The sequence below is a fragment of the Pelodiscus sinensis genome, chromosome 2 (genome assembly GCF_052426305.1).
Source record: "Pelodiscus sinensis isolate ZL-2025 chromosome 2, ASM5242630v1, whole genome shotgun sequence".
Taxonomy (NCBI): Eukaryota; Metazoa; Chordata; order Testudines; family Trionychidae; genus Pelodiscus; species Pelodiscus sinensis.
Genome location: NC_143053.1, coordinates 134,203,443 through 134,226,931, shown reverse-complemented (window position 1 = coordinate 134,226,931; position 23,489 = coordinate 134,203,443). Strand labels below are relative to the sequence as shown.

Here is a 23,489-nt window from a genome sequence, read left to right as displayed (position 1 = left end):
ACTCCTGGAGTTTCAAACTGTGCTCCACAAGACTTTAGAGCAACTTTTAAGTAGTATACAGGAGCCATTTTAATGAGGCAAGCCATAAAATGGATTACATAAACTAAATTTAAATAATTAGAACTACTAGTTTCTTTGCTGGTATCATTTTAAGTGAAAGCTCAGGCCTGTGTCTCATCTAAGCAGAAATTAACAAGTGCAGGATGCTGACTCACCAAAGTTACTATGGTCTTATTTGGCTTATGAGAGCATATCAGGGTCACAAAATTTAGCCATAGTATTCTGCTGAATTTTGCATTGTTCAGCACTGCACGTGTTAATGTCTTAAACTTTAAAATTGTACTTTTGCCATTTGATGAGTGTTTGAGCCAATCCCTCTACTTTCATAAAACTACTTGTAATATAAATACATTAACTTTTTCTAAAATCATATGAGACATTGCAACTGTCATCCAACTTGCTGTCTACTCTGCATTTATATTCAAGCTTCCATGGAATTTTTCAGAGGAGAAATGGCTTGTGTCATTGGCCAAAATTGAGGTCTCCCCACAACAAACATCTAGTCCTGGCTGCTGCCTTTCATCTATCAGCTGGTTTCATGTCAGCAGCACTGTGGGTATGTAATATTTAAAAAAATCAGTCTCTTTCAGGTGGAAAGATTGCTATTTTGCATAAATAGCAAATATGATATTGAAATATTATTTCAATTGTATGGCACTCATCACCATGTTTATCTGGGTGCCCTACAAAGCTTGAGTTGAGACAGTCAATGAAGCATCATGCTTCCCTACAGCTTTACCACTTAGCTAGAAAAAAAAGATTTAAGCAGTTGTGACCACTTAGGCAAAAATATGTTACCACAGTATTTATTTCAGTTCTCACATCATTGATTTCTTCTTTCTCTCTTCCTTCTCCTAATTGTGTGTGGCTTTTCTTTTCTTTTCTTTCCTTTTTTTTAAATGTGTATTGTGGCATGTGCTTTTGTTAGTGAAGACAATGCTTTGTGCTTTTACTAGAAGATAGTGAACAATAAAATAGTTAGTAGAGCCAAAACCGAGTGCTTTCACTGCCTTCCCTTATCGGCTAATCATGTAGTCGATTAAAAACTCTGTAGACTACATGATTAACAAATCACCACTTCTTAACATTCCTAGCATGCAATGTGATTGTTTTGCATCAAATGAAAAGGGAGGGAAGGGTGTGAGATTGCAGGGACAGTTACACTCATGAATGGCCACAGGGGAGCAGCAAGCACAGGGGACAGGTATATTCATGAAGCACGGGACAGGTATACTCACCAAGCACCCTACCCTCGCAGAACAGATGCTTGCTGACAGCATGGCTCTTGCCACCCAGCCTGGCCCTGGCGAGAAGTGCTGGGTGGCCAGCATGGCACTGATCCCAGGAAGCAGCTGCTGGCTTCCACACAGTCCCTGCCGCCCCCGGGTGACTGCGCTGCACGTCCCCCACTCCACCCCACTACTCCTGGGCTGGGGACAAGTCTCCAGGTGGCCTGTGTGGCTTTCCCCTCCCTGCCTGGGCCATTGCTGCGGACAAGCCACCGGGTACCCTGTTTGGCTCCCCTCACCTGACTCGGCCCCTGAGACAAGCCGCTGGGCAGCCTGCATGGCCCTCTGCTGCCCAGGTCAGCACCAGGGACAAGTCATCGGGAGGCCTTTGTCCCCACCACCACCCAGCCCTGAGGACAACCCATCAGGTAGCCTGCATGACTGCCTGTGCTGGCATTGGGGTCAAGCAGCCACGTGCCCTGTGCCCTCCTCCCCACAGCAGCCACCCAGGCCAGCCTCAGGGAGAAGTTCGTGGGTGGCCTGCATGGCCCCCCTTTACCCTGGGCTGGCCCTGACTTCATCCCCAGGCAATACTGGGTAAATCTTCTATTAAAGCATATGGGTGATTGCATCAATGGGAGGCATCCTTGACTGGTTGGTGAGGGCAGCAGGGGCAGAAGCAAGGGGTCCAAATGGCCATTCTTTCCATCTAAAATTCCCAATGCAGCATAGTATTCTTTCCTCCTTCTGTCCTAAATTATTATTTAACATTGCTTGGTGCTCTTCAACAATACCGCATTTGAACTTTAAGGTTGTGTTTCAGTGGCAGGCTAACCTGATTCCTTATCTCCTGTCCCACTGGAATGTGACTTTTTTTTTTCTGTGAAAAGGTAAGAATGATGAAAAGTACTATTGCAAACTATATGATGATCTGCCCCCGGGCGCGTACACAGCCCCAAAAGGTTGGGGACCACTGACCTATGGAATAACTACTAGCATTTTCTGAATATAGCTGGCGTTCCTAGACCCACCTTTACTTAGTTTGAAATCTGATGAGATCCCAGGCTAGAGAGGAAATGTTTCAAATGTGAAATAGATACAGTCAAAGGTGGAATTTAAGGAGGGTAGGGGGCAGTAGCGGTGTGCTCCAGAATGCGGCTTGCTTTTCATCATGAACAGTGAGTTCCTTTCACCAGCCAGGTGTGAGAGGAATGCACAGAATGCAAGCGCTTTCCCCTCACTCCCTGATAGTCCCGGGAATTTGATGAAAAGTAGGCTACATCCCAGAGCGGATGGCTGCTGCCCTGCACTCTCCTCAAATTCTGCCCTTGGATACAGTCTAAACATGTTTGAAATGTACCGTGTGTGAATAGCATAATGCAACCCATTTTTTGCAATTATTGATCTTACATAACATTAGTTTGGCAAATAATCTGCTTAATCTACTATATATTTGAGTTTGCCTATAAGTAAGCAAGTCAGTGAGCAAGCAAGTTTAGTTAGGAGTGTTTCTGATATTCATTCATTCTGCTTTAAGGGTCAATGAACTAATATATTTGGGTTATTATTCGGTTATTGAAGACATGGTGATTTATACAAGAATATTGTTCTACTAGTGATTTGTGACCAATAATAAACACTGAATTATCATGTGGCAATTATTCAGCTCTTTAATGTGCTACTTAATGAGATAACTAGCAAGTGAAAAAGATTACAGAACACATTGTGTATGTGGTATGTTCACAACCACAGCAAATGGCAGTCTAAAGTAATCACTAAGGGCAAATTTACACAGCAGGGCAAAAGCCAAAATAAGCTATACAACTTGAGCTACATCAATTTTTGGCTTGAGCTTATTTCAGCTTTTGGCACTGTCTACACAGCAGGAAGTCCAAGTTATGTTATTTCAGAATAATTTCAGTTATTCTCAAATAACACTGCCGTGTAGACATACCCTAAGTCAGCTGTGATACGTTGCCCCCATATTTTTATAGAAATAGGTTTTGCTTATGAATGGCTGTGTCTACACTGGCGCAATCTCGCGCGAAAGCGGCCGCTCTTGCGCAAAAACTTGCTGCCTGTCTATACTGGCTGCGTGTTCTTGCACAAGTAAACTGACATTCTAATGGATAAAATCAGGGCTTCTTGTGCCAGAACTCAGACGCTCCCGCTCAGGAATAAGCTCTCTTGTGCAAAAGCTCTTCCAGAAGAGGCCAGTGTAGACAGGCAACATGAATTTCTTGCACAAGAAAACCTTATGGTTAAAATGGCCATCAGAGCTTTCTTGCACAAGAGAGCGTCTACACGAGCATGGATGCGCTTGCGCAAAAGCACATCTCTTGCACAAAAGCACATGCCATTGTAGATACTCTGTTGTGCAACTATTTTGACGCAAGAACTCTTGCGCTCAAGAGTTTTTGCACAAGATCACACCAGTATAGACATAACCTAAATGTATAACTCAAATACATTTTAGGCAAAACAGGGCAAGTAACCTGTCATTCAAGAGCCTGTGATCCCCTGAATGTGCATATTCTATTTGTGTGCATGTGTCATTCTAATATGAGAAGTTATAGGTATTAATTGGAAACCTCTTTTATTAATTCTGCATCTTCTAGCGAAAGTCATTAGTGGTACTTAAATAACTTAATTGCCTGGTGCTCAAGACAATGAGCTGTAAATTGTTGTTTTTTCTTGTAAGCCCAAACTGTGGTTGGTCCTACAAAGACATGTGACCATGCTACCTGGTGCTGGAATCCATCTTGAATTCGGTATTTTTCCATTGGGATGGGGAAAATTGAACAAAGGAGTCCCACACTCGGGAAATTCTATTTAAGAGAGGGGGAGCAAACAAGGATGGTCTTCAGCTGGCTTTTGAAACTGCCTCCCTGCCCTAAGAGGATACACGAGAACACCTGGAAAAAAGAACTTGTAATGAAAAGGGTGGATGAGCATTGCTGTGCCCAGGTCAGAGAAAAAGATCAACTGTGACTAGAAGAATTTTAGCTGAAATAAGGCTTAAGGCACAGGTGGGCAATAATTTTTAAGGGGGGGGCCACCCCAAGATTTTGGTAAGTGGTCAAGGGCTGCACTTTCTATGGAGGTGATATGGGTCTCGGACGGAGGTAGGGTACAGAAGGGGGCTCGGGGTAGAGGACTGGGTTACAGGAGAGAGAGGTGTGGGATCTGAGAGGGAGTTTGGGTTAAGGAGGGGGTTGTGATCTGGGGTAGAGGATTGAGGTGCAAGGTCAGGGAGGTGGTATGGGTGCAGGAGAAGATTCTGTCCTGGGGGAGGGGTGCAGGGTGTGGGAGAGATTGTGACTTGGGGCAGGGAGAGTTGTGGTGCAGAGGGTTTGGATGGTAACCTGAGTGAGAAGCGGGTGATGACCTGGAGTTGGGTTGTGTAAGGGAGTGAGGTGCTAGAAGCAGGCTCTGGCCAGGAGCTGCTTATCTGAGGAGATCTTGGCTAGCAGCCATACTGGACTCTCAGGAAGGCTCCCTGCCTGCTACAGCCCCAGGCCGCTCAAAGCTGCTGGCTGCTACATGTGCCTCTCTGTGTTGCATGCCTGGGGTGGAGGTAAGGCTTTGCATGCTGCACCCATCCCCAGCACAATGTCTTAGCTCCCACTGGCCAGAAACCAGCCAATGGGAGCTGAGAGATTGTGCTGGGGACGGGACAGTGTGCAAAGCCTCCTCTCCATCCCTCCCTGGCGCATGGCGCAGATAGGCACAATGGAGCAGCCTATCTTTGAGCGGCTTGGGGGCTGCTCCCTGCCTGAGCATCCTGGTGGGGTAGACTGTGGCCAGATTAAGAAATGCGTGGAAGACTGGATCTTGCCTGCCCCTGGACTGGAGTGAAGAATCCTGTTTTGCCCCCAAAAAGAAGGTTTATTGATCTTGCGGAAAAAGGGGTTTTTGCGCAAAAAGAAAACGTCCACACTGCTTGTTTTGTGCAAAAACGGATCAGCAGAAAATATGAAAATGAGATCGTGATGCCTGCAAATGAGTCCCTCATTAGCATATTTTTTGCCAAGAAAACTCATAGTGTGGATGTAGCCTTAGTGTATTAGGGTTAGCCGACGTGTTTTATTTTTGCTTAGTAACTTACCTTGGTCGGACTGTTTTCACTTGGAATCACTTAAATCCTACTTTTTTATACTTAAAAAAACCCAAAAAACGGTTGTTTATTATCAAAGCAAGTGTAAATTATTATCATCAGGGGCGAGGGAGATCAACAGCTGTGCATCTCTCTTTCACTAATAAAGAGAGCAAACTCTATTAACTTTCTCAGTGTAAAATATAGATGTAAGATGGATTTATTTAGGGGTTTGGTCCTATTTGGGGCTGTGTTCCTGGGTGCTGACAAGTCCCTGTAGCTAAGCCCTCCCACAGCTGAGCTGTTATCAGCATCTGTGTTACTAAGATGGGGAGGCTCTTACCCCAATTCTGTGCCTTTGCTTGGGGGAGGCCAGAAAATCTGGCCCATCAGGAGGGTGGCAGAGTGCCTGGAGGCAGGTAGGTGGACTCAGTGGTATGAGCAGCACATTGAATGAGACTGTCTCAAGGGGAACTCTGTGATCCCACCCATCACAGCAGCATTAGATTTACTTACATTTCAGAACAGTTGAAAGAAGAACCTGAGTACACTCACCTCAGTCAGTGCATTGTGAGGGCCAGTGTGCCATGTTGAGATACTTTCATAAAAAATGAGCACAACATTTGCAAATAGAATCTCTCCAGGCTTCAATATAGTAAATTGGGGGGAAGAGCAATAAGTGGTCTGCAGGCTGGATGCAGTTCGCCATAGTCAATCCCAGAAGGCTGGTGGCACTTTATTTCCCTGCATGGCTGCACGTACAGACGCTCATAGCTCCCATTGGCCACGTATCACTGTTCACAGCCAACGGGAGCTGCAGGAAGTAGTGTCGTGGTCTGTGCCACTTCCTGCAGCTCCCACTGGCTGGGAACGACGGTCTGTGGCCAGTGAGAACTGTAAGGGGCTGTAGCTGCGGACACACGGGTAAATAAAGCTCCAGCAGCTTATTGCCCACCCCTGTAGGAGATTCCATCAGTGATGATATAGAAGTATTACTAGTTCACATACACTATTTCTCATTTACAGTTCCATTTCTCATTTACGGTTAAGAATTACCTACCTTGTATCCTCCTGCAGTTAAGCTCCACTTAAGGAGGTTCTAAGTACTCCATTTTGGACAACTGCCAACAACTTAGCCTATATTCCTATATGTGTGTTACTGTTAAAATGTTGGTGGTGACAGAATGGCAATAAAGACGACATCTCAAGAAAATAATTGAAATCTTAGAAAATGTTGACTTTAATAATTCTAATGCCATTGAAATATGTTTATTTCTAGAAAATGGGGAACATTTGGACCAATAGGGATGGCTGCTGGAGAAGGACTAACCCAGCATTAGCAAATTATGAACAGAAAACCATGTTAAAAGAGAGGAGTAGGACCAACAGTTGTTCAAACCAAGAAGTTCCACAGCAAGACCATCTACAATCATGTGAAGGGGAAGTGAACAGAGATTTAATCCAAGAAGAGCAATATAATGAAGTTTCTGAAGACTCTGACAAATTAAGGTAATGTTTTGATGGGTTTTTATGTTACACATTTACTTGAATAAATGCATTTTTACATCCCTAGTCCACCTTGTATTCTGGGGGAATGCCATGCTTCCTAGAAACATAGTGTGTGGCAGTTACTGCACATGCTCTGGATTCGTTTACAAACTGCTATAGCAGGAATGGGGAACCTGTGACCCACAGGGTGGATTCAGCCTGCAGCTTGCCTTGATCCGGTACATGGGCTCTGCCTGATGGTGGGAGGAAGTGGCATGGTGCCAGGAATGGCAGTGCATAGAAGCTCTGTCTCATGTGCTGGCTTGCAAGCTCCGCCCTTGTAGCTCCAATAGGCTGGGATTACTGGCAAATGGGAGTGGCAAGAGGCGGTGCCTGCTAGTAGAGAGCAGCAAGAGCCATCTGTGCCCCTCGGTAGCTGTGCTCCCCCAGAGCCCAGGTGGGCCCCACAAAATCCGCCCCCAAAGGAATTAATCTGGCCCTAGGGGGAACCCCTGAACCGTGGCACCCTTACGCCACAGGGTTGAAGTGCAAGGATTGCATGAATGAGGAGAGTGTCTCTTTTTCCCCCCGACTGATAAGGACTTGTGGGCAGTGCATTATAGAAGTCAGGAGGGACTTGAGAGAGAGAAGCTTAGGCAGGGACAGAGCCAGTGGGGGTGGCACATGTGGTTTCCCCTGAGCTCTGGGTCTGCAGAAGGAGGGGGAGGCATGTTGAATCACTCTTGCAGGGAAACCATAGAATGTTAGAACTGAAAAGGATCTCATGGCAGGACGAAGCACTATCTAGATCACCTCTGATCAAGGCCAGCCTTAGGGCTGGACAAACTGGGCCCATGCCAGGGCGCTGTAGCCAGAGGGTGAGAGGAAAGTGGACATGGGTGTTGCTGGGCAAAGGGGGTGGAGGGTATTGGGCAGGGTAGCAGTGTGGGGAGCATGCTGGAAGCTCAGCGCTGGCCAGGGGTGGATGAGAATTTTGCAGGGCCCAGGGCAGCACAATTTCACGGGGTCCCCCTTTGGAGAAAAAATAGAAAAGAGGCGTCAAATGCGCAAATTAAAGACTATTTTCATATTAAATGTGAATTGGGTAAATTTGATAGAAACTTAATTTAGTTGGATAATTTTTATTTTAATTATATTGTAAGTCATTCTTAAACAAAATTCTGAATTAATATTTAAAAATTTTCATTTGTATTTAAGTCTCCTCCCCCTCTTGCCTCACTGTCTCTCTTTCTCTTCTCCTCCTGCCTCATTCTCTCTTTTTCTTCTCCTTAGTCCTCCCCCTCCTGCCTCTCACTTGTGGAGCCCAAACCCGTGCGATGTCCTGGCTGAGCGGCGCAGAACTCAGCCGAGCGCCATGGCGGAAGGCGAAGGGGGGCAGGGCGGTGATGTACATGGCCAGGGGGTGGAGCCTCTGTCACACCCTTTGCCTCCTGCCCCCTGGCCATGTACATCACCACCCCATCCCCCTTTGCCTCCCGCCATGGCGCTCGGCTGAGTTCTGCGCTGCTCAGCCGGGACGCCGCGTGGGAGCAAGCGGCTCAAGCGGCCGTTTGGGCCCTGCGTGGCGGCTCGGCACGGAGCCTATTGCAGCGTGGGGCTTGGGGCAGCCGCCCTGCTTGCCCTGCCCTATATCTGCCGCTGGGGCACAGGTGGGAGGAAAGAGCAAGGGTTGGAATGAAGGGGCACTGTGCAGATGCTGGGGCAAAAGGGGTACAATGCACGGGTTAGTGGAAAAAGGGGGCACAGAAGAAGGGACAGGGGTTTGGGAGCCTATGGGTGCCATGGGAAATGGGTGGTGCAATGCCCATATACATCAGGGGCACCAAAACACAAGTTTGCCCAAGGTGTCATTTCCCCTGAAGCCAACCCTGTCCCCTCGTTCCATGATGCGTACAGCTAGGCTTCCTAATCCGAACTAGCTAGTTCGTGCCACGGGTAGCCGCGCGGCACGCAGTCCGAACTAGCCGGCATTTAAAAATGGCGCCGACCAGGGGGACGGGGAGCAAAGCAGAGCAAAGCCGCGGAGAACGAGGGCAGCAGGACAGCCACGGCACGTCTGGGCTGTCCCGCTGCCCCTGTGCTCCGCGGCTTTGCTCTGGACGCCTGTGGTACAGCAGCTGGGGCGCTGCCGGTTGGTCCCGTAGCGCCGCTCTGGGTGCTACTGGACCAACCCGGCAGCACCACAGCTGCTCTGCCCCAGGCGTCCTGATTCAGCCACTGCTGGTCAGTTTCAGCAGCAGCTGAATCAGGACGCCTGGGGCAGAGCAGCTTGGGTGCTGCTGGGTTGGTCCAGTAGCGCCGAGGAGCGGCGGCGCTACTGGACCAACCCAGCTGCACCCTAGCTGCTCTGCCCCAGGCGTCCCCAAGTCAGCCGCTGCTGAAACTGACCATTGGCTGACTACAGGAAGCCTCTGCCCCAGGCTTCCTGGAATCAGCCGCTGATCAGTTTCAGCAGCAGCTGACTTGGGGATGCCTGGGGTTCTTAAGTTGAATCTGTATGTAAGTCAGACTGGCGTCCAGATTCAGCCGCTGTTGAAACTGATCAGTTTCAGCAGCGGCTGAATCTGGACGCCAGTTCCGACTTACATACAGATTCAACTTAAGAACAAACCTACAGTCCCTATCTTGTACGTAACCCGGGGACTGCCTGTACTCAAGATGTGGCCTCACCAGAGCCAAATAAAGGGGAATAGTCACTTCTCTGGATCTGCTGGCAATGCTCCTCCTAATGCAACCTAATATGCCATTAGCTTTCTTGGCTACAAGGGCACGCTGCTGACTCATATCCAGCTTCTCATCCACTGTTCTCCCCAGGTCCTTTTCTGCAGAACTGCTACTTAGCCAGTCGGTCTCTAGCCTGTAACAATGCTTGGGATTCTTCCATCCCAAGTCCAGGACTCTACACTTGTCCTTGCTGAACCTCATCAGTTTTCTTTTGGCCCAATCCTCTAATCTGTCCAGGTCACTCTGGACCCTATCCCTGCCCTCTAGTGTATCTGCCTCTCCCCCTAGCTTAGTGTCATCTGTGAACTTGCTGAGGGTGCAATCCATTCCCTTATCCAGGTCATTAATAAAGATGTTTGAAAAAAAAACGGTCCTAGAACAGATCCTTGGAGCACTCCGATAGAAACCGACTGCCAACCTGACATCGAGCCATTGATCACTACCATTGGGCCTGAAGTCTAGGCATCTTTCTATCCATCTTACAGTCCATTTATCCAATCCATACTCCCTTAACTTGCTGGAAAGAATATTGTGGGAGATCATACCAAAAGCTTCGCTTAAAATCAAGGTATATCACATCCGCTGACTTTCCCGTATCCACAGAGCCAGTTCCTTCGTAGAAGCTAATCAAACTGGTCAGGCACGACTTGCCCTTCGTGAATCCGTGTTGACTATTCCTGATCACTTTCCCCTCTTCCAAGTGTTTCAAAATGGATTCCTTGAGGACCCCTTCCATGATTTTTCCGGTGACTGAGGTAAGGTTGACTGGTCTGTAGTTCCCTGGATCAACCTTCTTCCCTTTTTTAAAGATGGGTACTACATTTGCCTTTTTCCAATTATCCAGGATCTCTCCCAATCTCCAGGGCTGCGTTTAGACTGGCAAGTTTTTCCACAAAAGCAGAAAAACTTTTGTGGAAAAACTTGCCAGCTGTCTACACTGGCTGCTTGAATTTCCGTAAGAACACTGACAATCTCATGTAAGATAGTCACTGTTCTTGCGGAAATACTATGCTGCTCCCGTTCGGGCAAAAGCCCTCTTGCACAAATGCTTTTGCACAAGAGGGCCAGTGTAGACAACACGGTATTGTTTTGCACAAAAAAGCCCCGATGGTGAAAATGGCGATCAGGGCTTTCTTGCGCAAAACCGCGTCTAGATTGGCACGGACGCCTTTCCACAAAAAGTGCTTTTGCGGAAAAGCGTCCGTGCCAATCTAGACGCTCTTTTCCGCAAATGCTTTTAACGGAAAAACTTTTCTGTTAAAAGCATTTGTGGAAAATCATGCCAGTCTAGACGTAGCCCATGAGTTTTCAAAGATGATGGCCAAAGGCTCCACAATGACATTTGCCAACTCCCTCAGTACCCTCCGATGCATTAAATCCGGGCCCATGGATTTGTGTATGTCTAACTTTTCTAAATAGTTCCTAACTCGTTCTTTCCCCACCAAAGGCTGTCCATCTCCTTCCCATGTTCTGTTGCCTAGTGCATTTGTCTGGGAGCTAACCTTGTCCATGAAGACAGAAGCAAAGAAAGCATTGAGTACTTCAGCTTTTCCCACATCATCTGTCACTAGGTTACCTCTCTCATCCAGCAAGGATCCCACACCCTCTCTGATGGCCCTTTTATAGATAACATGGCTGTAGAAACCTTTCTTATTATCCTTCACATCCCTTGCTAGCTGCAATTCCAATTGCGCTTTCGCCTTCCTGATATTCTCAAGAAATATATTTATACTCCTCCCTAGTCATCTATCTAAGTTTCCATTTCTTGTAAGCTTCCTTTTTGTGTTTAAGCTCACCAAGGATGTCCCTGGTAAGTCAATCTGGTCTCCTACCATATTTGCTTTTTTGCTGTGCATCGGGATGGTTTCTTCCTGTGCCTTTAATAAGGCTTTAAAATGCTGCTCGCTCTTCTGGACTCCTTTCCCCTTCATGTTAGCATCCCAGGGAATCCACCCCCATCAGTTCTCTGAGAGAGTCAAAGTCTGCTTTTCTGAAGTCCAGGGAGTGTATTTTGCTACTCCTCTTTCTTCCTTACATACACCAAAATAAGATATACAGGGTATCCCCGCTATAAGTTGCCCTGGTATACATCCATTCTGCACTAAAGTTGTTGGCACTTGTAGGAACTGATGCATTATAAATCCTCCCATTCCCCGCCCCCCCCTTAAGTTGTGGAACAATTTGCGGAAATGGAAGTCAGCTGTAGGAAATTAATTCCCCACTTTGTTTCGCTGTAAGTCTAAGGCTGCGTCTAGACTGGCATGATTTTGCGGAAATACTTTTAATGGAAAAGTTTTTCTGTTAAAAGTATTTCTGCAAAAGAGCATCTAGATTGGCACAGATGCTTTTGCGCAAAAAGTGCTTTTGCACAAAAGCATCCGTGCCCAGTATAGACTCGCTTTTGCGCAAGAAAGCTCCGATGGCCATTTTAGCCATCGGGCTTTCTTGCGTAAAAAATTAAGGTGCCTGTCTACACTGGCCCTCTTGCGCAAGTATTCTTGCGCAAGAGGGCTTATCCCTGAGCAGGAATGTCAAAGTATTTGCGCGAGAAGCACTGAATTCTTACAATAGAACGTCAGTGCTCTTGCGCAAATTCAAGCGGCCAGTGTAGTCAGCTGTTAAGTTTTTGCGCAAAAGCAGTTGCTTTTGCACAAAATCTTGCCAGTCTATACGCACCCTAAGTGTTTTGGAACATATCTTGGACTTAGAGCAAGGACAGCCTGTTGAGGTCCAGCAGATTGATACAATAAGATTGATAGGTTACATGAGGTATTTTGTCCAAAGCATCTTCCAGTTATACATATTTGGATCCATAAGTGCATTTCATAAAGTGGGTACCATATAGGGGGTCGGTCACAGTGGCCACTGAGTGTCTCTGGGATGCAGTGGGGACAGGTGCTTACTGGTCTGTGAGTTTGAGGATAATAGCTATGGTTTTTTTAGCCCTGTTGTCACTTTGTGTTTTCACACTTGCAGGAAAGTGTGTGTGTGTGTGTGTCAGGCAATAGTTAATTAGTGGCCCCTCAGAGTAATTTTCAAGTAGTTTTTCCTGTGTTGTACAGTTTGGTTATTAGTGATGGGGACCTACCGTGGGCAGTGTGTACGAGGACACCAACGCAGACCGGAGTTTACTGAGAATAACCCCCTCCCCCTCTTGATACAAAAGTCCCTGTGGCGGTAGTTCCGGGTGTGCCAGAACTTTGAGCGCACCGCCTCATCAGACAATGCTGGCCTGATCCCCTCAGGGCTGGCCGGCAGTGTTTCTATATCATGTTGCCAACTTTTCTCAGATCAGCGCTAAAAATTTCCCAAATCTGATGAAAAACTCCCAAATTGTTTTTTATATGTTATAAAAGCTATTTTATGTATAGTTAATTCATTGGTTTTATTAATTTTAATATATATATAATTATTAACTCAATATACGACAATAATATTGATGGTTTTATTATGCTCTCTATAATTAAAAATATAATTTTATTAAATTTGCCCTTTTTATTCGGCTCTGGTGAGGCCACATCTGGAGTATTGTATCCAGTTCTGGGCCCTCCACTACAAAAAGGATGTGGACGCATTGGAAAGGGTCCAGCGGAGGGCAACCAAAATTATTAGGGGGCTGGAGCGTATGACCTATCAGGAGAGGCTGAGGGAGTTGGATCTGTTTAGTCTGCAGAAGCAAAGAGTGAGGGGGGATTTGATAGTAGCCTTCAACTTCCTGAAGGGAGGTTCCAAAGAGGATGGAGAGAGGCTGTTCTCAGTAGTGACAGACGGCAGAACAAGGAGCAATGGTCTCAAGTTGTGGTGGGAGAGGTCCAGGTTGGATATTAGGAAAAACTATTTCACTGGGAGAGTGGTGAAGCACTGGAATGGGTTATCTAGGGAAGTGGTGGAGTCTCCATCCCTAGAGGTGTTCAAGTCTTGGCTTGACAAAACTCTGTCTGGGTTGATTTAGTTGGGATTGGTCCTGCCTATAGCAGGGGGCTGGACTTGATGAACTTCTGAGGTCTCTTCCAGCTCTATGGTTCTAACGCTGAACTTTTCATCCAAAAATAATATTTTTTCTATATCCAAATATCCTTAATTACTTCATGGATGGTATTTCACAAAATGAAAAATTAAAATTTTTTTAATTATTTTATTCCTGAAAGATAAAATTAGTACAGTATACACTTCTGTATACATTTCAGTTATATGATAAAGGAACTCGTCAAATATAAAACATTTTCGTTTCATATAAAATGAACAGAATATTTAATACATAATACTTAACTATCACAATGAGTTTTACTCATCAGATGAGTCATGACTTGACTCCTCACTAGAAATGTTATCACCATCATTAATATTTTTATCAGTCTGACCGCCAGTTTTTCTGGCATATCCATATTCGTACATATTTTTATTATGTAAACTTAAATGCTTCTTTGTAATTATAAAACTAGAACATTTCTTTTTTTTTGCTTTAAAAGCTGATCTGACAATTATACTAGAATTAAGTGTTTTAGTTTTCATGTTACTCCTTTTCTTAGTTTTAATGTCTAACCATTGAAAACATTCTCTCACATTCTGTATTTGAATGTGGCAATGCTAAAACCTTTTGAGCTAATTTACAAATGTTTGAAAATATAAATTTTCCAGAAAAATGTTTCATTTTAGAAATTTCATGCCACATTTCATCAATAGGCTTATTCTTTACACATTGAATTTGATTTGATTCTAAAGAAAATGGCAAGGCTCTGAGTTCACTCTGATCAGAGTTCACATCTATCTTAAATATTGCACAAAATTTTGAGGTATCTTTTTTCTTTATCTACATCAATATTAAGACAAATTTTAGGATCTATAAATCCAACCTCTGAGAAAACAACTGAGTCAAGTGGCAGCCTGCGTTGCATTTCTTGAAAAGTGATGTAATAATGCTGAATCACATTTCTTACATTCATACCTACAGTAGGATCAATACATTCTGAGTACAGGCAGTCCCCGGGTTACATGGATCCGACTTACATCGGATCCCTACTTACAAACGGGGTGAGGCAACCCCGCACTAGCTGCGCTCCGCGTCTTCCTGGTCTGCTGCCCCCCCCAGCAGACCAGGGAGACGCGGAGCGGCTTTTCTCAGCAGACACCTCAGCTTGAGAATAAAGGACTGAGGGAAGTGAGGTGTGGGAGAATAAAACTGAGCTCTGGAGAAATGTTTGGCTAGAGTTTCCCCTACAATATGTACCAGTTCCGACTTACATACAAATTCAACTTAAGAACAAACCTACAGTCCCTATCTTGTACGTAACCTGGGGACTGCCTGTACTCCTCACACTCTGGATCAATATACATTTAATTAGTTTTGATAAAATTAGAGGGATGTGACATTAACTTTCGTTAATTCACCTTTTAGGAAATGTGGATTTAAGTAATTTGTTGCAATTCCTTTGAAAAGTTTCACTGACTCTGGTTTAATGCAATGAATGAGTGGAGATTTGCTTTGAAAGAGAGCACTGAATTTGTTCATGTAATCCAAAACATATTTCAAAAATAGTAGGTAGGCTTTAAGTTCTGGATTACACATTGCATCATATATTTCTTTTGCTTTTGGACTTTTTTGATCGACACACTCAAGTTGTATATAGTTAAACAGGGCATCCCCCAACACTAATATTCTGTTTATACAAGGGTGTACAGCTAACCACCTTGTTTGACTTGGTTTTAACATAGATAACTTTAAATGGAGAAAACATTCAACCATCTCAATTATTTCTTTCTTTTTAACACTATGTGCTGGATAGTTAGTGATATTTGTTATAAACTGCTCTATGAAATCAGGCAGAACTGTAGAAGCTGAACTGGATATCAGGGCTGCTGTATGGCAAATACATCTCAGCAAAACAACATCTGGAACATCCTCTCTAAGTTTAGAGAAAAAGGAATTCTTTGCTCCTATCCTCAAATTTGCACCATCAGAAGCAATACCCAAAATATTATTCAATGGGATTTTTTTGAGCATTGACTCCTTGAATTTAGTATAAATGGCTTCCGCTGTACAATTCTAAGCATCAAGCGCAATGAATTCACAGGCACCCCTATTGCCCAAGCGAGAGCAGTTTTTGATAAATCTGAGTCGTCCGCGAATTTCTATTCCAAAGGAACGACCCAACGAACAGACATTTTACGTTCATTGAAACTTTCCCAGGATTTAACAGATTTTCAAGAAAATTCCCAGTTTCCCATCTGACACATTTTACTCAGAGTCCCAGCACGTGGGGCCTTCCCCAGGCTCTAGGAACGCTGGGGGCGCGCCTTTGCCGCAGCGTCACGCGCGAGCGGGGAGGGGCGGCGGGGCGGCCTGTGCGCCCGCTGCCAGCCTGCTCCAGCTCCCCCTGGCTCCCCGCGCACTGCAGGTTCGGTGTGACGTACCCTATGGCACGGCCGACGTCAGACGCACGCCAACGGCTGGGCTGCGCGTGCGCCAGGCGCGATCTGGGCGCCCGGGGGCGGATGTGCTCCTCGCTCAGCGCCCCGCCCCCAGCGTGCGTGCGACGCTAAGCGAACACTGTCGGCGGAAGCCCGCGCCGCACTCCGCCCCCTTCTGCTCGCGGGCGGGGCCGGGGCGGCGTCTCGCGCGGAAGTGGCCGCGTCGCTGCGCGCCCGGCGTAGCCGCGCCCCGAGAGCCCGGCTGCCGCGCGCGGCGGTGTCGGGGCTGCTGGCCCGGCGCCCGGGGCTCGAGTGGCGCCCGGAGCCAAGTAAGAGCGACGCGCTGCCCGGGGCCTGGCCGGTCTGGCGGGCTCCGCGCTGCGGCTTTGCTGCTTGATGCCCCTGCGCCGGCGCGCGCACAGAGCGGGGAGAGGCGCGCGCACGGGCCGGGGTCTCCAGGCGGCGGCGGGTCGCACTCGGCAGCTTAGCGCGTCCCGCGAGCTCCCGGCCCGTGGGCGCAGCGAGTCGCACCGCGCATCCGGGCGCTCGCCTGCTGATTCCGGGCCGCCGCTGGTTACAGGCAGGCTGCGCCCCTCAGTCCTCGGCACGCCCACTGCACTCACTCCAGCTCAGTCTAGTGATTGAAGCGCAGAGCGGTCAGGCTGCTGAGCCAGAGCAGAGCTGCTGAGTTGCTCAGTAAGGCTCAGCTGATAGAAGAAGGGCATCCTACCTGTGGATAAGTGTGTGGAGGGTACCATGAAAACAAGAGAAGGATGTTTTAGGGTTGTCAGAGGAGTAACTACACCCCTTCTCATTTTTAGTGGAGACGCTTTTGCCTGTACATATTTTACCTACTGCTATTGCAAGGTGCAAGTTATTCTGAAGATTACAATAACCGAAATAGTTAAGTGAATGCAGGCTCCCCCCCCCCCAATCTCGTTGAGTTTGAATATACAGGCAGTCCCCGACTTACGCAGATCCAACTTATGCCGGATCCGCACTTACGAACGGGGCTTTCTCGCCCCAGAGCTCACGGCGGTGGGTCGCCACCTGTGTCCTCCGGGGCGAGAAAAGCTTCTCCCGGTCTCCCTGGTCTGCTGGGGAGGGGGGATCCAGCAAAGCCACTGGACCCCCCCCAGCAGACCAGGGACACCTGAGCAAAGCTGCCACCTGGGCGGCTTTGCTCGTTTGCATGGGAGCAAAGCCACATGGGGGGTGGGGTCCCTCTGTGCGGCTTTGCTCGGGTCTCCCTGGTGTGCTGGGGAGGAGGAGGAGGCGCAGCTAGTGTCCCCCCCCAGCAGACCAGGCTTTTGTTGCGGGACGCTGGGGTAGAGCAGCTGGGGTGCTGATGGGTTGGTCCTGTGGGAACCTACCCGGGCAGCGCCCCAGCTGTTCTGTCCCAGGCTCGAGATTCAGCCGCTGTTGAAACTGATCAGTGGCTGATTCCAGGAAGCTGGGGGCAGAGCAACTCTGCCTCCCGCTTCCTGTAGTCAGCCCCTGGTCAGTTTCAGTGGCAGCAGCTGAATCTGGAGCCAGTTCTGACTTACATACAAATTCAACTTAAGAACAAACCTATAGTCCCTATCTTGTGCGTAACCCGAGGACTGCCTGTAGTCAATTTCACTGTCTATATTCAATTTGCCCTGTTTGGGGACTTCACATAGCTTTTGAGAGACACTTTTTTAAAAAAAAAATTGGGAGAACAAAAAAGACAGTGGAGGCCATGGAAAGTCTGGTTTCTGAAATGTTAAATTTTTAAAGCAGATTAGTTTTTCACAAACTATGGTTAATAGCTGTAGACTTCATGCCCTCAGAGTTCACAACCTGAAGCTATGGAGAGGTAAATACTTAGAATAAAATGGTGTCTGCTTATCAAATTTAGCAGAATATCTAGGTTTTCAGAAATGTCCTGTAGGAGTTGGACTAGGATTTATCAATTGAGAAACTGCTAAATGGGAAAAGGCACAAAGATAAAGGAAGCAATGGGAGAGGTGCAATGTGTAATGCAGGGAAAAGTGTACAGGAAATAAGGACAGAAATGTCAGGAAAAAGGTGCAGTCATGTCTGTGATAAATACATTTTACAATAGCAGAGGTGATTTCAGGTTTTGTTTTTTATTTGGTATAAATATATTTTTCTGTGATCTCATAAAGCTTTTAGAATTCCTTTTCAGGATTAACTTAAAACTGGAATGGATAAAGAAATGGAATAGTGATTCTTAAACTTGAATACGTCTCTTGGTTAATCCTAATGGGCTTTCAGAGGCTACTTGGTATTTGGAAGGGCAGGTGTCTGAGAGGAACTTCATGTTGAGCGGTAGTCCATAAAAAGACAATTTTTAGAATCCTGTCAGTGAACAAACACTAGCTAAGAATCTTGTACTGGCTAGATGATCTATTACATCTTTGTATCCGCATTTTCTGTTTAACTGTTTTTGCTTTGTATGCTGGAAAATGATCCATTAACTTTACATTCGGGATAACCAAGAGATATTTTGTGTCAGACTATTGTACCATTTGCAAAAATATACTTATTAATTCACATGAATATACTTTATGTATTTCAAAGCCAGGGTATGTTTCCATGGAAGACAAGTAAGTCCACTGGCTCTTTGGCTAGTGGAGAAGAAAGACAGAAGAAAGAGACTGCAGTGATAAATTTGACTAGACATGACAAGGAAAAATGTATTTCCATTGATCAACCTTCTTCAGCAAGTGCAGCTGGTGGCCAGGAGAAACCTGCGTTAGAAACCAAAAAAGAACGTGCCTATAAAAGACATGGAAATTCTGCTCAGGTACATGATCTGAGCACATTGCAGGCTAATCATGATTTTTATAAAAACTGTGAAGTAAAGATTCCTGTATCAAGCACCTCTTCAGCAACAGAGTCATCTGTAGACAAGTGAGTTTTTATCAAAAGTTTGCTGTAAAATGAGATTTTTATTTGTTTTGAATATTAATGTAAGTCAAATAGGTATACATTCTAAAGGAATTATTATCTGTGTGGTGGTCACTGATTGTGTTTATGGCTGCATGGCACCTACCTCGAATCTTTCACTTCCTGAGTTACAGTGAATTGGCTGTATCTTGCAGTCCCCTTTGGCTAATCTAGTTGAACTGCTGATCTTTAAAGACGTTTTAGATTGGATTCAGGGTCTTGAGAATTGTAGGAATACATGGCAACTCTGTAAACCAGGGATGGGGAGCCCTTTTTCTATCATGGGCCAGTGACCCACAAAAAAAAATGATCATGGGCTAGGAATGTCAATATGTAGTGGATTACACGATTAACTGATAATCTTGGGCTTATTGGCTAATCCTATGGACTACACGCATTCCCCCCCCCCCCTTTGCTGCCTCTGTATCAGAGGAGGAGGAGATGGGAACTCACGGGGAGCCGACTCCTACTCCCCTCCACTGCTTTCCACAGAGGCAGTTGTGTGGGAGGAGCAGGCATGAGTTGGCATGTGTGGGGAGCCAGCTTTTAAACCAGCTCTGCAAAGCCATCTGCCTCCCACAGTGGCAGGAGAGCAGGATGAGAGGCAGGAGCTGGCGCATGTGGAGAGCTGTCTTTTAAGCCATCTCCCCAGGAACACTGGCTCGCTCTTACCTGCCTCTCCCCCAACCCGCGTGTAAGTGTGTAATTGCTAAAATTTCCAGTGAATTACATATTTACACAAATATACAATAGTTAACATCCCTATTGTGGCCCATACACAGCCCTGCGTGGTGGGAAGTAGGTACATGGAGGCTTGGAGCTTTCCCCCCACAGTGGAGTAAATCAGTGCTCACCACTCCAGCCCCACAGTGGGTTATGGAGGCAGAGGGTGGGACCAGAAATGAGCGGTTCAAGATATATGAAGGAGCTCTGGGCTTCGGCAGGGAGTGAGTGTGTGGGATGGGGTGGGGGCTCTGGTTATGAGGGCCTTAGGGCAGGGAGTAGGAGTGTGGGAGGGAGTTTAGGATTTGGGCTATGGCTAGACAGCACTTACCTCAGGTGGCTCCTGATTGGGGCAGCAGAACTATGGCAGGCTCCTTTCCTGCCCTGGCTGTACTGCTCCAGGAAGTGGCCGGCATGGGGCCCAGTGGCTCTGGGTGGTCCACGCTGCCTGCACCTAGAGCAGGGGCTGGCAGCCTTTTCAAACCAAAGAGCCAAACTACACCAAAATTCAGAACAAGTGGTCAACAAAGAGCCATATAAGAATGCCCATTTGCATGACTGAAAATATACATCTTAATATTATTGATGATTGACATAATGATTAACGGTAGCATAAATTAAACCTAGCACTCTCAGACTTTATTTAATGGGACTTGTGCTGCTGCATCTTTTGCATATTTCTTAGAAGTTTACATCATAGCTGTGCCCATTCAGGCTGTCTTCTGACAGTCTTTTGGCGGGGTGCTGGTGATATGGGGGTGCGTGAGTCTGGGTTGGAGTGTATGAGGGGGGCTCAAGGCGGGGTTTGGGTGTATTATGGACTCGGCACAAGATTGGGGTGTGGGGGGGTGCAGAAGTTTTATGGCAGGGGGCTGGAGATGTGTGGGTGCAGGAGTCTGGGTTGTGGTGTATGAGGGGCTCAGGGCAGGGGGGTTTGGCTGTATGGTGGACTTAGGGTTGGGTTTTGTGGAGGATTACGGGAGTGTTATGATGCTGTGGCCAGATAGGGGCTGGACCCCAGTTGGAGGCTTGTTGGGCAGGCTTCATTTTTAAATAAAGGCCAACACAAAAGATTTCAACATTGTCTTTATGGCAGGAATAGGGAACCTGTTTTAGGTCAGGGGCCACTGACTCACAGAAAGATTAGTCAGGGACCATACAACTGAGAGAAGCTCCTAAAACCCCTCCAATCCACTCCAAAAATCCCGAGCCCTCACTGCTGTGGCTCCCAACTGAAACACCTTATTCCCCTGGTGCTTCAGCCCCATGGTGGGGGGAGGGGCAGGGAAACTCAGGTTCAAGGCCTCAGGCCAGATTTACTCTTCTGGGGTTCTAGGGTTAGTGGATTTCTGCCCCTTCCCCCCAAGGCTCTGGGGTAGGACCAAAAATGAGGAGTTAAGTGTGCAGGACACGCTGGGATAGGGATGAGGTGCAGGATCTGGGTGGGAGATAGGGTGCAAGAGGGGGTGAGGGCTGGGTGGGAGTTAGGGTGCAGCAGTGGGCTGGGGGCAGGGTGTCTGGTCTGGGGAGGAGGGGTGAGGGGGGGTAGGGTTGTGGGGTCTGGGCATGATGTGGTGGGGGAGCCATTTACTTGTTTTCGTGCCATGTTGCAGGCACTGTGTAACATGGCCTCCTTCTGCTTCCATTCTCTAAGGAAGCCTCCAGGAAGTGCTTCCCTGCAAGGCTGTCCTCTAGCTTGGGAAAGGAAAATGGCAGCAGGTGGAGCCATTTTTGCCTTTGCTTGTTCCCCACTTGCTGGATCTGGTGAGGAGGCTTGGGTCTTTCTCACTCCATACTCCCGCCACTCAGGAAGCCGGCGCTGGCATTCCAATCTTTCAGGGGGCTGCGAGGCTGTAGTGCTGGCGCTGACTACCTGCTGCAGGGGAAGCTGGGACTCCAAAAGAGCCATATCTGGCTCAAAAAACATAGGTTGCCTACTCCTGATCTAGAGGCACTGCCCCCCAACTCCCATCCCCAACTCCCATTGGCTGCAGTTTCTTAACTGATTTACTAAAAAAGATCTCTTTAAAAATTAAATATAATTAACTGTATTGAAAATGCAGTAAAACAGGAGTTACCTCCCCCCCCAAAAAAACTTCATACAGTATTTTGAATACTGTGGTCTCAGTCCCTGGCAACGTTTGTTTGTGTAGTAGTCCTGTGGAAGTAAATGGAGACAAATTGTTGCAGGATTGGGCCATTGTTTCCCTCCCATTTGTAGTTTTGTTTTTTTAAAATCATCGTTTTTTTTCTTTCTCTTGGCTATCTGACATTTCATAGTGTGCCCCACTTCTCATCCTTACAATTTCTCCTCTTTGCACTTCAGTTATATCATACATTAAGATTTCTACAAATATCTGGGAGTTTTTATCTTACGTGTACGTCAGGCAGTTTCCCCCACTTTTAAAGTTCTTGAATACTATTTTTTCTTCATGACTGTTTTTACAATAGAACAAAATCGGCATCATCTAAGTGTTAATAAGAATATAATAAAACGAGAAGTCCTGTGGCACCTTATAAGAATATAGTGTTTGAATTTAAACTAATTTTTAAAATTTACAGCCTGTTAGGGTTCTTGTTCTATTCAGATAAATTTCTTCCTTTTATGCCCATTGTATTCCCAAGTTTTCTAATGATACCTGTTTTGAGAAGAAATTTCTCTTATCCTTTAGACTTGGAATACAAACAGAAATTGCAGCGAATGCAATAATTTTTGCATGCACTCAATTTAAAAGTTTTTTTCCACTTATAATTGTAAAGCAAGTGCGGCTCGCACCAATTTTGCAAGCAGAAAGTGGGATAATACTGAAAGAATTGGATGTTATCTTACCCTGAAGTCAGCTAAGTACTACATTCAAAATCATTGGGGGGAGGGACCTTCTCATTTAGACTGTTTAGACTAAGTCAATCACTGGAAACTTAGAAGTGTCAGAACTTAGGGCTGATTTACACTACAAAGCTAGGTTGATGTATTCAGTAAAAACAACAAATAGTTTAGTAGCAACTTAAAGACTCACAAAACACGTAGATGGTATCATGAGCTTTCGTGGGCACAGCCCACTTCTTCAGATGACTTCTAATACTCCAGTCATCTGAAGAAGTGGTTGTGCCTATGAAAGCTCATGGATACCATCTACATGTTTTGTTAGTCATTAAAGTGCTCCTAGACTATTCATTGTTTTTTAAGTTTTTCCTGTTATAGTCTAACTCGGCTACCCCTCTGAAACTGATGTATTGAGTGGTAGGCCAGATTTGCAATGGGTGTCTCCAGGCTGCCCAGTCCTTCCTGTTGACCTAAAAGGCTTTTAAAATGAACCTCTGTACTTCACCTGAATTAGTGGAATAAAGCTTTCACCACCTCCCTAGGTAACCCGTTCCAGTGCTTCACCATCGAAATAAGGGCATTGTAAACACTGTGTATTGTAGTTTGGAGTTACTAACCTCCAGGTGATGATACAGAGTGCTCCCTTGCAAGCACTTTGAACTCCAGTACTGAGTAAGAAAAGCCGCAGGAACTTTTAAATGTGCCCATTGTCACAAATGCCTCCAGCATGGAGCATTCAGGAGACACTGATAAGGGTAGCAGTACCACTGATTCTATAAACAATCTCATTCCCACAATCCAAAATTCTGCACGCAGTGTATCCTGTGCACTGAATTGAAAAAGCAACATGTAACTAAGGAGTGTCCTAATGGATATGCACTGGAAAGCAGAATTAAGATTACTTAGCAATTGAATGTTTGTAAATGTGAGAATTTCAGCTGTTCAACTTTACATCCTAAATAGTATTCTTTTAATATAG

The 23,489-nt window shown here is 46.2% G+C and overlaps 1 protein-coding gene across 4 annotated transcripts in view; it reads left to right on the top strand.

Moving 5' to 3' along the window:
* Positions 1-23,489, top strand: part of OTULIN (OTU deubiquitinase with linear linkage specificity) — a 49,525-nt gene that overhangs the window by 5,476 nt on the left and 20,560 nt on the right. Inside the window, exons 1-3 of one of the 4 annotated variants that reach the window (XM_075921454.2) lie at positions 480-616; positions 6,665-6,894; positions 18,595-18,927. In XM_075921454.2, coding sequence (XP_075777569.2) covers positions 599-616; positions 6,665-6,894; positions 18,595-18,927 — 581 coding nt within the window. In that variant the 5' untranslated portion in view covers positions 480-598. Of the gene's footprint in view, positions 1-479; positions 617-6,664; positions 6,895-16,168; positions 16,356-18,594; positions 18,928-23,489 lie in introns of those variants that run through there. The other 3 variants (XM_075921457.2, XM_089776433.1, XM_089776434.1) reach the window with 3 other exon arrangements.